The sequence below is a fragment of the Scyliorhinus canicula genome, chromosome 8 (genome assembly GCF_902713615.1).
Source record: "Scyliorhinus canicula chromosome 8, sScyCan1.1, whole genome shotgun sequence".
In the NCBI taxonomy this organism is placed as follows: domain Eukaryota; kingdom Metazoa; phylum Chordata; class Chondrichthyes; order Carcharhiniformes; family Scyliorhinidae; genus Scyliorhinus; species Scyliorhinus canicula.
The window spans coordinates 169,549,728-169,567,245 of NC_052153.1; the positions used below are offsets into that span (position 1 = coordinate 169,549,728).

General features: G+C 48.7%; 1 protein-coding gene across 1 annotated transcript in view; it reads left to right on the forward strand.

Annotated features, from left to right (window-relative positions):
* Window positions 1–17,518, forward strand: part of LOC119970691 (NACHT and WD repeat domain-containing protein 2-like) — a 216,904-nt gene that overhangs the window by 125,513 nt on the left and 73,873 nt on the right. The window contains exon 21 of the mRNA XM_038805713.1: window positions 1,438–1,571. Coding sequence (XP_038661641.1) covers window positions 1,438–1,571 — 134 coding nt within the window. The remainder of the gene's footprint in view (window positions 1–1,437; window positions 1,572–17,518) is intronic.

A 17,518-nucleotide genomic window follows, 5' to 3' on the forward strand; every position in this document is an offset into this window, starting at 1 on the left:
ACAGTGGTTAGCACTGCTGTCTCACAGCTCCTGGGTTCAATTCCGGCCTTGGGTGATTGTGTGGCGTTTGCGCTTTCTCCCTGTGTCTGCGTGGGTTTCCTCTGGGTGCTCCGGTTTCCTCCATCAGTCCAAAGAATTGCAGGTTAGGTGGATTGGCCATGCTAAATTACCCCTTAGAGTCCAAAAGGTTAGGTTATTGGGTTAGAGGAATAGGGTGGAAACATGGGCTTAAGTAGGGTGCTCTTTCCAAGGGCTCGATGGGCTGAATGGTCTACTTCTGCACTGTAAATTCTATGATTCTATGATTTTATGTCCTCCATCGAGGGAATTTGAAGGCTGGGTGTATTTAATTGGGCGACAGGAAGCCAGGTAAGGATTCCACCGCCTTTCCACCTTTACCCCGATTAATCCCAGGACGGGAAGTCCCGTGTACAACTTTCTTGACCCAACGCCAATTGAGGCCATTAAGTGCGCGATTAATGCCACTTCCTGCCACAGCTGGTATTCAAGGGCAGGACGGTTGCCACGTGGGAAGCCCAAAAAAGCAGAACAATGCATGTGGGTTCCCGGGGGTGTGGCCCTCGTTCACAGGCACTCACTGCCTGATTGGGAAACCCAACATCAGGAAGGAGGAGGACCGCTGAGAGACACTACTCTGTCTTCTCTCTGACCATCCTGGCTACCCTCAGAAAGCAGCCCTTTCCCTATGACCCCCAACCTGCCCCCACTTACCTCTTTCCTGGGTCCCTCGCTGATCCTGGGCCTCTAGCGGTTGCGTTGCCTGCAGTTACCACCACTCTGCTGGTAACACGATCGTCAATAATAAGCTGAAAGCCTCTGATTGGCCAGCAGCTCTGAGGGGGTAGGTTTCTACTCCTGGAGTTCTTTTATCCTGGGAAAGACCTGCCACTGGCCACTAAATGCCTGACTGTCACTTAATATGGTGAGCCTTCCCAAAGGAGGGGACACTGGACATTCGCCGGCTCTCCAGCTTACGGATGAGACCCCCATCACCTGGATTAAATTTCACCCTATGTAGCATGTAGATAGCCATTACTAAAGGAGCAGCCATTTAATTGTACTTAATAGTGATGTCACTATAAGGCCACATGCATAATGATATTTTGGTAAAGGTTGAACACAACAGAACACACAACTCTGGAGATTTAGATATGAGAATCGCTCAAATCTGTTAGCTATTTGGAAAACAAGTTAAACTGGGGGCAACCATGAGTGTTGTTCACCCTGTGATGTTATACTGTCATTGCTGGCTAATCCCACTGCAGAAAAGTGAACTATATGGTTAGTCTTGAAATGATTCCTGTTTCTGTAAGTTACCAGTGCAGCAATGAATTCACTGCTATCAGCTACAGAGCTACTGCTCGGGACAAAAACAAATCCAAAAACTGACCTATACATTTTTTTTTGCCATTTTAGATCTTTGATCTGTCCAACTCCTGCAGACTGTTGCACCAAGTAGACATATCACCGGAGGATGACCCAATACACAAGGATCACACTGTTCTGGTATCTGAGAACTCACTGAATGATTGTGTTCTTTTTGCTTATCGGTTAGTATTCAGTCTACTCTTTCTATGCACTAAGTTAATAGTTTGTACACTAAATGGATTACAGGTAACTTCTATATTTTCATCCATCTGTGAATGTGCGAATCACAATGGAAAATACATGCAGGAGAAATGTACTTGTTCATCCAACTTTTAAGAAATGGATGGGATTCCTTACGCATCGAAATACTTTAATTTTGCAGCCACCTGGAGCTATGTAATCACCGGGGGAGATGAAAAACAGGCCAATAAGGGGGGGGGGGGGGGACCTGTAAAGCTTGTCTCCTGTCCTCTTAGATGATCAAAATTGGTCCAGGACGGGGAGATGGCTGAATAATAAATAATTCCAGGACGAGGAGATGGCTGAATAAAGGAAGCATTCATAAGATCGAGGCAACTCAAAGCTGATGAAGCTTTGGAGGAATATCGGGAAAGTAGGATGAATCTCAAACGTGCAATAAAGAGGGCTAAAAGGGCATGAAATATCCTTGGCTAACAGGGTTAAGGAAAATCCCAAAGCCTTTTATTCGTATGTAAGGAGCAAGAGGGTAACTAGAGAAAGGATTGGCCCACTCAAAGACAAAAGAGGGAATTTTTGCGTGGACTCAGAGGAAATGGGTGAGATTCTTAATGAGTACTTTGCATCGGTATTCACAAAGGAGAGGGACAAGACGGATGTTGAGGCTAGGGATGGATGTTTAAATACTCTAGGTCAAGTTGTCATACGGAAGGGGGAAATTTTGGATATTCTAAAAGACATTAAGGTGGACAAGTCCCCAGGACCGGATGGGTTACTGAGGGAAGCGAGGGTCGAAATAGCTGGGGCCTTAACAGATATCTTTACAGAATCCTTGAGCATGGGTGAGGTCCCAGAGGACTGGAGAATTGCTAATATTGTCCCTTTGTTTAAGAAGGGTTGCAGGGAAAATCCAGGGAATTATAGACCTGTGAGCTTGACGTCAGTGGTAGACAAACTGTTGGAGAAGATACTGAGGGATAGGATCTATTCACATATAGAAGAAAATAGACTTATCAGTGATAGGCAGCATGGTTTTGTGCAGGGAAGGTCATGCCTTACAAATCTAATAGAATTCTTTGAGGAAGTGACAAAGTTAATTGATGAGGGAAGGGCTGTAGATGTCATATACGTGGACTTTAGTAAGGTGTTTGATAAGGTTTCCCATGGCAGGTTGATGGAAAAAGTGAAGTCGTATGGGGTTCAGGGTGTACTAGCTAGATGGATAAAGAACTAGCTGGGTAACAGGAGACAGAGAGTAGTGGTGGAAGGGAGTGTCTCAAAATGGAGAAGGGTGACTAGTGGTGTTCCACAGGGATCTGTGCTCGGACCACTGTTGTTTGTGATCTACATAAATGACCTGGAGGAAGGTATAGGTGGTCTGATTAGCAAGTTTGCAGATGATACAAAGATTGGTGGGCAGATAGGAGGAGAGACCTGTCAGAGAATACAACAGCATATAGATAGATTGGAGAGTTGGGCAGAGAAATGGCAGATGGAGTTCAATCCAGGCAAATGCGAGGTGATGCATTTTGGAAGATCAAATTCAAGAGCGGACTATATGGTCAATGGAAGGGTCCTGGGGAAAATTGATGTACAGAGAAATCAGGGAGTTCAGGTCCATTGCACCCTGAAGGTGGCAACGCAGGTTGATAAAGTGGTCAAGAAGGCATACAGCATGTTTGCCTTCATCGGACGGGGTATTGAGTACAAGAGTCGGCAGGTCATGTTACAGTTGTATAGGACTTTGGTTAGGCCACATTTGGAATACTGCAGTGCAGTTCTGGTCGCCACATCACCAGAAGGATGTGGATGCTTTGGAGAGGGTGCAGAGGAGGTTCACCAGGATGTTGCCTGGTATGGAGGGGGCTAGCAATGAAGAAAGGTTGAGTAGATTAGGATTGTTTTCATTGGAAAGACAGAGGTTGAGGGGGGACCTGATTGAGGTCTACAAAATTATGAGAGGTATGGACAGGGTGGATAGCAACAAGCTTTTTCCAAGAGTGGGGGTGTCAGGTACAAGGGGTCACGATTTCAAAGTGAGAGGGGGAAAGTTTAGCGGGCAGCACGGTAGCATGGTGGTTAGCATAAATGCTTCACAGCTCCTGGGTCCCAGGTTCGATTCCCGGCTGGGTCACTGTCTGTGCGGAGTCTGCAAGTCCTCCCCGTGTGTGCGTGGGTTTCCTCCGGGTGCTCCGGTTTCCTCCCACAGTCCAAAGATGTGCGGGTTAGGTGGATTTGCCATGCTAAATTTCCGGTAGTGTCCTAAAAAGTAAGGTTACGGGGGGGGGTTGTTGGGTTACGGGTATAGGGTGGATACGTGGGTTTGAGTAGGGTGATCATGGCTCGGCACAACATCAAGGGCCGGAGGGCCTGTTCTGTGCTGTACTGTTCTATGTTCTATGTTCTATGTGCGTGGAAAGTTTTTTGCGCAGAGGGTGGTGGGTGCCTGGAACGCTTTACCAGCAGAGGTGGTAGAGGCGGGCACGATAGCATCATTTAAGAGGCATCTAGACGGGTATATGAACGGGCGGGAACAGAGGGAAGTAGACCTTAGAAAATAGGAGACAGGTTTAGATAAAGGGTCTGGATCAGCGCAGGCTGGGAGGGCCGAAGGGCCTGTTCCTGTGCTGTAATTTTCTTTGTTCTTTGTTCTAATGGTAATGTCACTGGACTAGTGATCCAGTGACTCATCTGTCTACTAATGTCCTTTAGGGAAAGAAATCTGCCATCCTTACATGGTCTGGCCTATTTGTGACTCTACACCTACAGCAATGTGGTTGAGTCTTAACTTCCCTCGAGGGCAATTAGGGACGGGTAACAAATACCGGCCTTACCAGCCCCACCCACATCCCATGAAATAATTTTTTTAAAGACCACAAGCGGGATTCTCCGGTTTGCTCCAGCTTTTACTAAATGGAAACATGTTCACCTCTTACTAAATGGAATACAATGAATATGCAATTGTCTCATGAGCTGACAACCTGTTTGACTATTCTTGGGGAAAAGAAAAGAAAAACCATTCAACATCTAACCTCATTCTGTCCTTCCATGACTACTAAATGTGACCCCAGTCCCCCCTCACCTATTCATCTTAAGTAATCGGTCCACATTAACACAATCTGGGCCCTCCATTGTTTTATCAGGTAAAGTTGCTATAGTCCCAGATTACCAGAGGCTGCTTTCCTCTTTGAGGGGGAGAGCTGACTGGCAGTGATGTAACCTGAGGATCACCACACCCTCTAGCAAGGGGTAAAGTTGAGAAGGCAGTGAAGTCTTCATGAATAACCTCAGCTGGTGTGGGAATTGAACCCGTGCTGTTGGCCTTGCTCTGCATCATGAACCAGCTGTCTCGCCAAGCGCGCTAAACTGGCCCCCAATTATTTTATAAACCTCAGTCGAATCACCACTCAGTCCAGAGTTCTCTGACGTATAGAGACTCAACTCAAAACAAGTGTTTTAAACTGGGAATTAATCTTACGGGGCTGGTTTAACACAGGGCTAAAGAGCTGGCTTTTAAAGCAGACCAAGGCAGGCCAGCAGCATGGTTCATTTCCCATGCCAGCCTCCCCGAACAGGCGCCGGAATGTACGGGTTTTTCACAGTAACTTCATTTGAAGCCTACTTGTGACAATAAGCAATTTTCATTTCATTATGGTAATTACAGGAACTCCAGGATTGGTCATGGTACATTGAATTATCCAACACTGTTATTCCACTCTGTAGTTTCAACAATGCCACTGTGATCACCAAACACTGTGCTTCTGTACTGTGACCAAGGATATTGTAACTTACTGGTGTAGTCATTACACCGAGACATAGTGGTGTCATTGAGTCTGATTCTTATCTAAAGAGTTAGTGAACTGTCTCCCAATTGGATCAATGTGTGCCAAGAAACCATCGTAGTAAACTGTTTTGTAATGATACTTATTTTTATCATTTGGCAGCATGATAATTGTTCCAATTCAGATATTTAAATACTCTTGAATAGATCCAGTCACGTAATGTGACAATTGAGGGTTATGCAACATTTCTGTACTTTTCAAATGTGGTGGTGAATAACGAAGGTTATATTAACATGACGACTAATGTTTTTGTTACCCCGCAATGCACAGTAAATTTAACTCATATGTCAACATAAAGACATAAATTATTAATTTCTGTTCTTGTCACATCACATGCAAAGCAAGTGCATGACACTGTGAGGGAGTTGATACCGACCATATTGAGTTGTTAAAATATTTGTGTTCGCAGTACAGAAAGAGAACATTTGAAATCCAGTGATTGTAGTCCCACTGTTTCCCCACACCGTCGCAATTTTTCAAAGTAATTTTAAACATTATGGATAAGAAGCAAGGTGAAACAAAGGAAGATTTTTAATCAAACTCCTGTATGTTATCAGATTTCACTCATTAATGAAATTATCATGGATCCTTACATTCTGCAGTGGAAGCTGAGATGTCTCCTATTAGATTTGATCAGAATTGAAGATTGTTGCCAGTGAATTAATGTTTCGAGATAGTAAGAAGGGACGATTCCTCGTTTACGAACAATTGCAAAGGATGTCATGAGGCCAGTAGAGAGAGATGACCTTAGCCCGAAAGAGCAAGATGTAGAATCAGTTTGGGTAGCGATGAGAAATAGGAAATGTAAAAGATTAACTGTGGGAGTAGCTTAAAGACCCCCTAACAGTAATCACACTGTGGGACAGAGACTACAAGAAGAAATAAATATGGCCCTGTAAGAAAGGTGCTATAAAAATGATGGATGACTTTAATCTACATTGGACAATTCAGGTTGGGAAAGGTAGCCTGGAAAATGAGCTCACAGAGTGTTTCAGGACAATTTCTTCGAGCAGTGCATTCTAGAACAAACTAGAAAGCAGTCTATTCTCGATTTAGCAATGTACAATGAGACAGAATTAATCAATAGGCTCATGGTTAAGAAGGCCCTAAGTGGCAGCAATCATAGCATGTTAAAATTTCACATTCAGTTTGAAGGCAAGCAGTGTCAATCTGGGACTACTGTTTTAAACCTGCATTAAAATAATTATAAATTATGGAGGCAAAACTTGCTAAAGTGAACTGGGAAATTAGGTTAAAAGGTAGGACAGTAGATATACAGTGGCAAACGTTTAAGGACATATTCAATAAATCTCAGCAAAGATTTATCCCAGTGAGAAAGAGCAACTCCTTGATGCATCATCCAGGACTAAATGGGGAAGCTAGGGATTGTGTCAAATTGAATGAAATACAGTATAAATCTCAGTGAAAGGTCAGAAGATTGGACTGATTTTAAGAACCAACAAAGGATGACTTACAAATAATAGAGAGAGAAAGTAGGCTATCAGAGAAAGCTAGTTAGAAATTAGTAAATTTGCAGACGACACAAAAATTGATGGAGTTGCGGATAGTGACAAGGATATAAACTGGTTGGAGTCTTGGTGGTGAAATGGCAGATGGAGTTTAATCCGGACAAGTGTGAGGTAATGCACTTTGGAAGATCCAGTGCATGTAGAAATTACACAATAAATGGTAGAACTCTTGCGAGTACTGACAGGCAGAGAAATTTGGGCATGCATGTCCACCGATCACTGAAAGTGGCAGCACATATGGATAAGATGGTCAAGAAGGCCTACGGCATGCTGGCCTTCATCGGCTGGGGAATTGAATATAAAAATTGGTAAGTCATGTTGCAGCTGTACAGGACCTTAGTTAGGCTTCATTTGGAATATTGTGTACAATTCTGGTTGCCACACTACCAGAATGATGTGGCTGCTTTGGAGAGGGTACAGAAGCGGTTTACTAGGATGTTACGTGCAGCGCCGGCCCTAGGGTTGCTGGCGCCCCGGGCAAGCTGAACTTCGGCGCCCTTGGGAGGGGGGCGGGGCCGAGGGGGGGGGCGGGGCCGGGGGGCGAGGGGGACCGAGGGGGGGGGGGGGGCGCGGACCGAGGGGGGGGGGGGGCGGGGGGAGTGGACAGAGCGGGGGGGGGGGCGGACCGCCCTGGGGGAGGGCGGCCACCGCGCATGCGCTGGTTGGCACCGGCCCAACTGCGCATGCGCGGGACCCGAGTCTCTGGCGCCCCCTAGCACATGGCGCCCCGGGCGACTGCCCGAGTTGCCGGTGCCTTGAGCCGGCTCTGGTTACGTGGTATGGAAGGCATTAGCTATGTGGAGAGGTTAGATAAACTTGGTCTGTTTTCACTGGAACAACGGAGGTTGAGAGGCGATTTGATAGAAGCCTACAAGATTATGAGTGGCATGGATAGAGTGGATAGTCAGGTGCTCTTGTTAGGAGAGTCAAGTACTGGGGACATAGGTTTAAAGTTAAGTACAGATGTGTGGGGCATGTTTATTACACAGAGGATGGTAAACATATGGAATGCGCTGCTTGGGGAGATGGTGGGAACAGATACGATAGCATTTAAGGGACATCCAGACAAATATTTGAATAGGGTGGGAATGGAAAGATATGGACTCCGTAAGTGCATACGGTTTTAGTTTAGGCCGGTATCATGGGCGGCGCAGGCTTGGAGGGCCGAAGGGCCTGATCCTATGCTGTATTGTTCTTTGTAATATAAAAACAGATATTAGAATTTATACAAGTATTTCAATAGAAAAAGAGTAACTAAACCTAGTGTAAGACCTTTAGAGAGTGAGTCTGGGAAAATGATAATGAAATACTTAGTAAACTTCCGAACGATACTGGAAAATCTAGACTTAAAAAGGAGGAAGGAATTTAAAACAATCAAAAGCACCAGGTAAAATGTGCTGCGGAAATTATTAGACCTTAAGGCTGACAAATTCCCAGGACCAGATGATCTGCACCCAGGATTTTAAAATAAGTGACTGGAGAAACAGTAGAATGATTGGTTATAATCTTCCAAAATTCCTTAGATTCTGGAAGGGACCCAATGGATAAAAAAATAGAAAATGGAACACTTATTTTCAGAGGAAGACATGGTAGCATGGTGACACAGTGGTTAGCACAGCTACGGCACTGCGCAAGGGCCCAAGGTTCAATTCCGGCCTTGGATAACTATCTGAGTGGAGTTTTCACTTTTAAAAAAATGTATTATTTACAGCACAGAAGGAAGCCATTCAGGCCATCGTGTTTGCCCCGGTTCCCAAAAGAGCTCCCTAGCTGGTCCCATTCTCGTAGTCCTCTCAATTAATCACTTTCAAATATGTATCCAGCTCTCTTTTGCAACCTCCTACGGATTCCGCCTCCATCACTCTCCCAGGCAACACATTCCAAATCCCAACAACTATCTGAGTAAAGACATTTCTCCTCATCTCACTCCTAGCTCTCTTGCTGACCATCTTGAAATTGTGACCCCGAGTGACTGACGTCCCAATTAATCGAAACAGAATATCCTTCTTTGCCCTGTCAAAACTGTTCAGAATTTTGACCTCAATAAGGTCACCTCTTAATTTTCTCTGCTCCAAGGACAACAAGCCCAATTTCTCCAATCTTTCCTTGTATCTAAAATTCCTCATTCCTGGTGTCATTCTAGTAAATCTCCTCTTCACTCTATCCAGGGCTTTCCTTAAATAAGGTGCCCAGAACTGAAAACAATATTCCAGATGTGGTCTGACCAATGATTTGTGGAAGTATTGCATCACGTCCTTGCTGTTATACTCTATGCCTCTATTTATAAACCCAAGGACCCTATGAGCCTTCTTAATAACTGTTTCAACTTGCCTGGCCACCTTCAGAGAATTATGCACTTGAACCCCAAGGTCCCTCTGTTCCTGTACTTTCCTCAAAGTTGTATCATTGAGTCTATATTGTCTCACCATGTTTCTTCTACCAAAATGCATTACCTCAAATTCCACTGCATTGAAGTTCATCTGCCAGGTGTCTGCCTTATTTGGCCAACTTGTGAATCAATGTCCCTCTGAAGTCACTCAGCTTCATTCTCACAATTCACTATTCTCCCTAACTTAGTATCTGCAAATTTGAGATTTTGCCCTCAACACCCATCTCTAAATTGTTTATATACATCAGAAAAAGCAAGGGTCCCAATCCTGAGCCCTGGGGAACCCCACTTTCAACCAGTCTCCAGTCTGAGAAATGCCCATCTATACCCACCCTCTGTTTCCTATCTCTTAGCCAACTTCTAATCCATGCTGCCAAGGACCCATCAATCCCAAACATTTTTAATTTGCTAACAAACCTGCCTTGTGGCATTGTATCAATGTTTTCCGAAAGTCTGAATACAACATCCCAGCACTACCCTCATCTACTACTGGTTTCCCCTTGGCAGAGAACTCAATTAAATTTGTCAGACATGACCTGCCCTTGACAAAACCATGTTGACTGTCTAGTATTAACTTACTTTTCGCTAAGTGTATATTTATCTTATTCTGTATTATGGCCTCCATCAATTTTCCCACTATTGATTGATTTGATTTATTGTCACATGTACCGAAGTACAGTGAAAAGTATCTTTCTGCGGTTGAGGGAACGTACACAGTACGTGCATAGTAGACGAAAGAATAATCAACAGAGAACATTGGCAAATGGTACATCGACAAACAGTGATTGGTTACAGTGTGGAACAAGAGACCAAACAAAGCAAATACATGAGCAAGAGCAGCATAGGGCATTGTGAATGGTGTTCTTACAGGGAACAGATCAGTCCGAGGGGGAGTCATTGAGGAGTCTAGTAGCTGTGGGGAAAAAGCTGTTCCTATATCTGGATGTGCGGGTCTTCAGACTTCTGTACCTTCTGCCTGATGGGAGGGTCTGGAACAGGGCAATGCCTGGGTGGGAGGGGTCTCTGACAATGCTGTCTGCCTTCCTGAGGCAGCAGGAGATGTATACAGAATCAATGTGGGGGTGACAAGCTTCTGTGATGCATTGGGCTGAGTTCACCACATTCTGCAGTTTCTTGCGATCTTGGACTGAGCAGTTGCCATACCAGGCTGTGATGCAGCCGGATAGGATGCTCTCTATCGCACATCTGTAGACGTTTGTGAGAGTCGATGCAGACATGCCAAATTTTGTTAGCTTCTGTAGGAAGTAGAGACGTTGTTGTGCTTTGCTGACTGTTGCATCAACATGAGTGGACCAGGACAGACTGTTGGTGATGGTGACCCCCAGGAACGTAAAGCTATCGATCATCTCCACTTCAGAGCCATTGATGTAGATGGGGCGGGGGGTGTCGTGCTACGCTTCCTGAAGTCAGTGATCAGTTCCTTGGTCTTTCCAACATTTAGAGAGAGGTTGTTTTCGGTACACCATGCAACCAAGTGATTTATTTCCCTCCTGTAGTCTAATTCATCATTGTTTGAGATATGGCCCACCACAGTCGTATCATCCGCAAACGTATAGATTGAATTGGAGTTGAATCTTGCCACAGAGTCATGTGTGTATAGGGAGTACATCAGAGGACTGAGCACACATCCTTGCGGGGCCCCGGTGTTGAGGAGGAGGTGCTGTTGCCTATCCTGACAGATTGCGCTCTGTTGGTGAGGAAGTCGAGGAGCCAGCTGCACAGGGAGGGGTTAAGTCCAAGATTGTGGAGTTTGGTTATTAATCTTGTTGGGATAATGATGTTGAAGGTGGAGCTATAGTCTATGAACAACAGTCTTACATAGGTGTCCCTGTTGTCAAGGTGTTCTAGTGTTAATTGCAGAGCCAGTGAGATAGTATCTTCTGTGGACCGGTTGCGGTGATAGGTGAACTGCAATGAATCAAGACCGTCTGGGAGGCTGGCAGTGATCCATCTCATGACTAGCCGCTCAAAGCATTTCATGATAAGAAACGTCAGGGCCACCGGTCGGTAGTCGTTGAGGCAGGCTACCATGTTCTATTTTGGTACTGGTATTATGGTGGTCTTCTTGAAGGAGGAAGGGACCTCAGAGCAGAGGAGTGAGGTGGTGAAGATATCTGCGAATACACTCGCCAGCTGGTCCATGCAGGCTCTGAGTGCTCGCCCAGGGGCTCTGTCGGGGCTGCCGTTTTCCACGGATTCACTTTCAAGTACGCAACTCTTACCTCTGAGGCAGTAATAGTGGGTATGGATATGTCCAGGGCTTTTGGGGCGGGTGGCATTGTTACATTGGTTGACTGCTCAAAGTGAACATAGAAGTTGTTCAGATCATCGGGTAGAGATGCTCCAGCCCCAGATAGTCTGCCTGGCCTTGCTTTATGGCCTGTGATCTTGTGTAGGCCTTGCCACAGTGGTTGTGGGTTAGTGTCGTTGGCCTGGGACTCTAGTTTGATGCGGTATTGTCTTTTTGCATCCCTGATGGCTTTCCGTACGTCGTACCTGGATTTCCTATATAGGTCAGGGTCGTCAGACTTGAACACCTCCGCCAGAACTTCAGCAGGGAGTGGACCCTTTGGGTGAGCCAGGGTTTCCGATTGGGGAATACCCGTGATGAGACCATCAATTCACTCGGAACACAATTGGAAGTAAACTGTGGTTTTAATAGTCTTACAACTGAGCCTGCCTGTGACCAGAAGAACTGAGGGCAGGCTCACACGGCTGCAGCACTTTATACTTCCGGTAAGGGGAGGGGCCATGGGCGGAGACATGGGCGGAGCCAAGGGTGGAGCCCTGTACAATCTCCTCATCTCCCCCTATGGGCAGAGCCGAGCAACGGTTCACAGACAGAGCCCACAAGGAAACAATATCGTACAATACGATACAATACAATACAGCGTGAATTACATTCACCACAACCCGTATTGTCTTCTTTGGTACACAGTCCTCGACACACTTACTGATGAAGTCTGTGACAGTGGTTGCACACTCATCCAGGTTAGCTGCCGAGGCCTTGAATATGGACCAGTCCACAGTCTCCAAGCAGTCGCGGAGGATGTCCTCAGATTCCTCGGACCAGCACTGCACGGTTTTCTTGACTAGCTCAGCACGCTTGAGGTGCTGTTTGTAAGGCAGAAGTAGGAATACTGACTTGTGGTCGGATTAGCCAAAGTGAGGTCGGGGAATGGAGCGGTAGGCTCCTTTGATGCCCACAGAGCAGTGGTCCAGGGTGTTTGCACCTCTGATGGAGCAGGAGATATGTTGATGGTGTTTGGGTGGGACCTTCCTGAAGTTGGCCTGGTTGAAGTCTCCAGCCATGATTGTCAGGGCTTCGAAGTAATTTGTTTCTTGGCTGTTGATGGTGGAATGTAGTTTGTCAAGGGCTTTTTTCACTTCTGCCTGGGGTGGGATGTAGACTGCTGTGAATTCACGTGGGAGGTAGAAGGGGCGACACTTCACGGTTAGGTATTCTAGGTCTGGGGAGCAATGGCACGTTAAGGACATCCCATCCGAGCACCAGGAGGTGTTGATCAGGAGGCAAACACCCCTGCCCTTCGTCTAGCCTGAGGCCTTCGTGCGGTCCATTCTGTGGATTGAAAAATCTTCGGATTGAATTGCGCAGTCTGGTGTGGCCGGAGTGAGCCATGTCTCAGTGAAGCAGAGCACACAGCAGTTTGTCACTTCCCTCTGGGAAGTAAGTGTAGCGTTGAGGTCATCCAGCTTGTTCTCAATCACTTGGACGTTCGCCAGGGGTACGCTGGGGAGAGGAGTCTTGAAGCCGCGTAATTTAAGTTTCACCTTAATGTCAAGCTGTCAGGTCTGTATTTTCCTGGGTTATCCTTTGCCCCTTTCTTAAACAATGGTATCATATTTGCAATCGTCGATTCGACTTCCGGTTCGCAAGCGGAGCGGCTGCAATAAAAGGGGCTCCCGCGTGACAACGAGCTCGGGGCTGTTTTCAGGGGGTCTCCGCAACGGGAGTAGGCAGGAAGGAGGGACAAAATCCTAAGTCCCGCAAAATCGATGGCAGGGGAACGGGGCCCTCGGCAACGGAGTGATCCAGCGGCAGCAGCAGCAGCAAACCCGCCTCCAACGGTACCAGAGCGCAGGGCAGGACGGGAGCAGCGGCCCAGACCGAAGCCGGGCTGAGCCTGCAGAGAGGAGGAAGCGGAGGAGCGACCAATGACCCAACCACACACCCCCTCCCAGCGGGAGAGCGCAGGGTGCGACGAGCGGCGGCCCGGACCAAGCTGCGGGGACAGAGCAGCGGGGACCGACCCACCCCCCCCCCAACCGGCAGAGACCACCACGAGGCAAGAACAAAGAGGCTTCTCTCTCTCTCTCTCTCTCTCGACCCTGTGTGAGTGAGGGAAAAGGAAGGAAAAAAGAACTTTTGCAAAAACAAAACTCTGAAAAGAAAACTTTTAAAGAGGGGGGGGGGGGGGGGGAATATTATTTTTTTTCTCTTTTTGCACTCTTTTTCTCTCACCCAAAACAAGCCCACCTGAGAAGAGTTTTATAAAAGAGAAAAAATAAAGTGGGAAAGGAAAGAAGGGAGGAGAGAAGAAAAAGGGAAGAAACAAAAAAAAATAGGGGGCGGAAAAGGGGGGGGAAAAGAAAAACAAGGGGAGAAGAAAAGAAGAAAGGGAAGGGGGAGAAAAAATGCCAGAAGGGAGCCAAAGCAGAGGGAGAAGGGGCACCAAAGGCAGACGGGGCAATGGGCGAGCCAGTCCAGACGAGCGAATCAGCGCACGAAGCGGCAGAACGGAAGTATCGCCGCATCAAAAAGAGCTGGACAGACAGGTGCACTCTCCCCCGGGGCCAGGGGGGAGCGGGAAATGGAAGGCAGCCTTTACCGAGGCGCTGAGGGAGCATCAGCAGGTAAACAAGGCAGAGGTGAAGGCAGATATAGAGGCCGCAGTGCAGGCAGCAGTGGCCAGTGCCCTGACAGAAGTGCAGCAGGCCCTGGCCAGATTTGAGGAGAAATTGGATGCCCAAGGGGAGAAACTGGGAAGCCCAGGGGGTGACCATTAAGGAGCTGGAGAAAGCAGCGACTGACATGAGCGACCGGGTCACGGCCCTGGAGAGGAAGGTGACGAGACTGGGCACAACACAGGGGAGCCTGAAGGGCAGAGTAGACGACCAGGAAAACCGCTCGAGAAGGCAAAATGTCAGGATAGTGGGTCTGCCAGAGGGGATCGAGGGTAGAAACCCCACAGCATACGTGGCCGAGATGCTGGGCAAATTAGTGGGGAGGGAAACCTTTCCCAACCCACCAGAAATGGACAGAGCACACCGGTCGCTGCGCCCAAAGCCCAAGGCAGGAGACCACCCGAGAGCAGTCATAGCTAAACTGCACCGGTACCGGGATAGGGAAACAATCCTACGCTGGGCCAGGAAAAATAGAGCCTGCAAATGGGAAGGACTCGCCATTAGAATTTATGAGGATATTGGGGCAGATCTAGCCAGGAGACATGACTAGATCAGACTTGAACTAGGGCAGAGTTCAATAGAGCGAAAGCAGCTCGTCACAGGAGCAACGTGCGTTCTGATATGCTGTACACAGCAAAACTCTGGGTCACATACCAAGAAAGAGAATACTTCTTTACAGCCCCTGCTGAGGCAAACAGGTTTGTCAAGCAACACGGGCTGGAAAACCACCAGTGCGGGTAGGGATGAGGGGCCCCTGGCAAGGGGCAACAACATGCCGACAGGGGGGGTGGGGAGGGGTGAGGCAATGCCAGGCCCCCCGCCCCTGCCACGGCAAGAGCACCCTGAACAAAGAGCAAACCACTGCCCGATGGACCACTCCAGGTGGGAGGCCAGGCCCCAGCACGAGGGAACGAGAGTAGTGGAGAAGGGAGAGCAAGCGAGAGGGGTGCAGGATAGGATGGGGGAAGAGCGGGCAGAAAACCGCAGAGGCCAGGCAAGGGAGAAGCGAGACAGTAACTCCCAAGAGGGGGGCCACCGTACTAGCAGGAAAGCTAGCGCTGGGGGCACGCAACAAAGCAGGGCCGCAGCGCGCCCCCAACAGGGGGGAAGGCGCCAGGCAGGGGAGGGAGGGGATCACCCGTCAAAGTCGGGGGAGCAAACGGGGACAGGAATAGGGGATAGAGGGGCAAAGGAGGGGTATACGGGGAGAGGAGGGAAAAGGGAGAGACTGGGGGCGGGGGGTACACAGGGAGCGAGAGACCGGGGAGGGGGGAAGGGGGGACAAACGAGGCTAGAAAAGGAACAGGGCTACAAAGTGCCACTGCCAAGGGCTCGAAACAAGGAACCGCTGCAAGCATCCACCCAGTACGGTCTCTGGGCAAAGGGAGACCTCAGAGTGCAGGGGACTACCCGCGTGGCAGTCACACAGTGGACGGCCATGGCGGGTGCCTCCAGGACAAAGGGAAACCCCGGAGCGCAGGGACCCGACCGCATGGAGGGAGCAGCGACAGCGGCCATCCTGGACGGCCCCCTAACAAAGGGAAACCCCGGAGGGCAGGGGCGCGTCCACCAGATAAGTATGGTTAATCCCACAGGAGCAAGGGGGCAAAAGCCCCCCACCAGGATAGTCACCTGGAATGTAAGAGGACTCAACGGCCCAGTGAAGAGATTCAGAGTCCTCACCCACCTAAGAAATATGAAAGCCGACACAGTCTTCTTCCAAGACTGAGACCTGAGAGAGCAGGACCGACTGCGGGTAAGAAAGGGCTGGGTGGGACAAATCTACCATTCCTGCTATGGGACAAGGGCCAGGGGGGTGGCGATATTGATCGGCAAGAGGACGATGTTTAGTGTGACAAAGACGGTTACGGACCTGGGGGGACGGTACGTCATGGTCAGCGGGGCCCTGGATGGGGCATCGGTAGTACTAGTCAACGTGTACGCACCCAACTGGGACGACACGAGCTTCATCAAGAAGACCATGGCAGAAATCCCGGACATAGCGACGCATCGACTAATCATGGGGGGGGACTTCAACTGTGCACAGGATCCAAAGACACAGATCAAACCCCAAAACGGGGAAAACCTCAAGCATGGCAAGGGAACTCAGTCACTTTATGGAGCAGATGGGAGCGGTGGACCCCTGGAGGTTCGCCCACCCGGGGAGAAGGAATTCTCCTTCTTCTCCCCAGTACACAACATATACACCAGAATTGACTTCTTTGTGGTGGGGAAAACGGTGCTTCCAGGGATAGACAAAGTGGAATACTCCGCAATTGTGATATCAGACCATGCTCCATACTACATGGACGTGCGGCTAGAGACGGGCAGGGCCCAACGCCCCACTTGGAGGTTGGACGGTGCCTTACTGGCTGACAAGGCCTTCAACGAAAGGATAGCGCGGGCCATAGCGGAATACACGGAGAACAACCAGAACAGGGAGGTCCCACCCTCCACGTTCTGGGAAGCGCTAAAAGCTGTACTAAGAGGGGAAATCATCGCTTTCAAAGCGCGAAGAGACAGGGAGGAAAGGGTGGCTAGGCAGAAGCTGGTCGATTCCATACTGGAGGTAGACCGTAAATACTCCGAGGCCCCGACCGTAGAGCTCCTGGTGGAGAGCAAAGAAACTACAAAAGAACTTTGACCTGCTCTCCACCAGGAAAGCAGTGCACCAACTCCGCCAGGTGCGTGGGACCCTGTATGAACACGGAGACAAAGCCAGCCGCCTGTTGGCACACCAGCTGCGAAAGCAGGCAGCCACCAGAGACATTGCACAAATCAGGAGTACCAGAGGCACGTTAGAAACAAAACCAGAAAAGATTAACAAAACCTTCAAGGCCTTCTACCAAGAGCTGTACACCTCAGAGCCCCTAAGGGGGGAGTCTGGGATGAAATGGTTCCTTGATGGACTGGACATTCCAGTCGTGGGGGAGGGCAGAAAACGGGGCTTGGAAGCACCACTAGTACTGGGAGAGATCATGGAGAGCATTAGCTCCATGCAGACGGGGAAGGCGCCGGGACCGGACGGATTCCCGGCGGACTTCTACAAAACATTTGCGACAGCGCTGGCCCCGCACCTGCGGGAGATGTTCACAGACTCGCTAGCTAGGGGCACACTGCCACCCACGTTAGCACAGGCCTCAATCTCGCTGATACCTAAGAAAGACAAAGACCCAACGGAATGTGGGTCATACAGACCCATCTCACTGCTGAACGCAGACGCC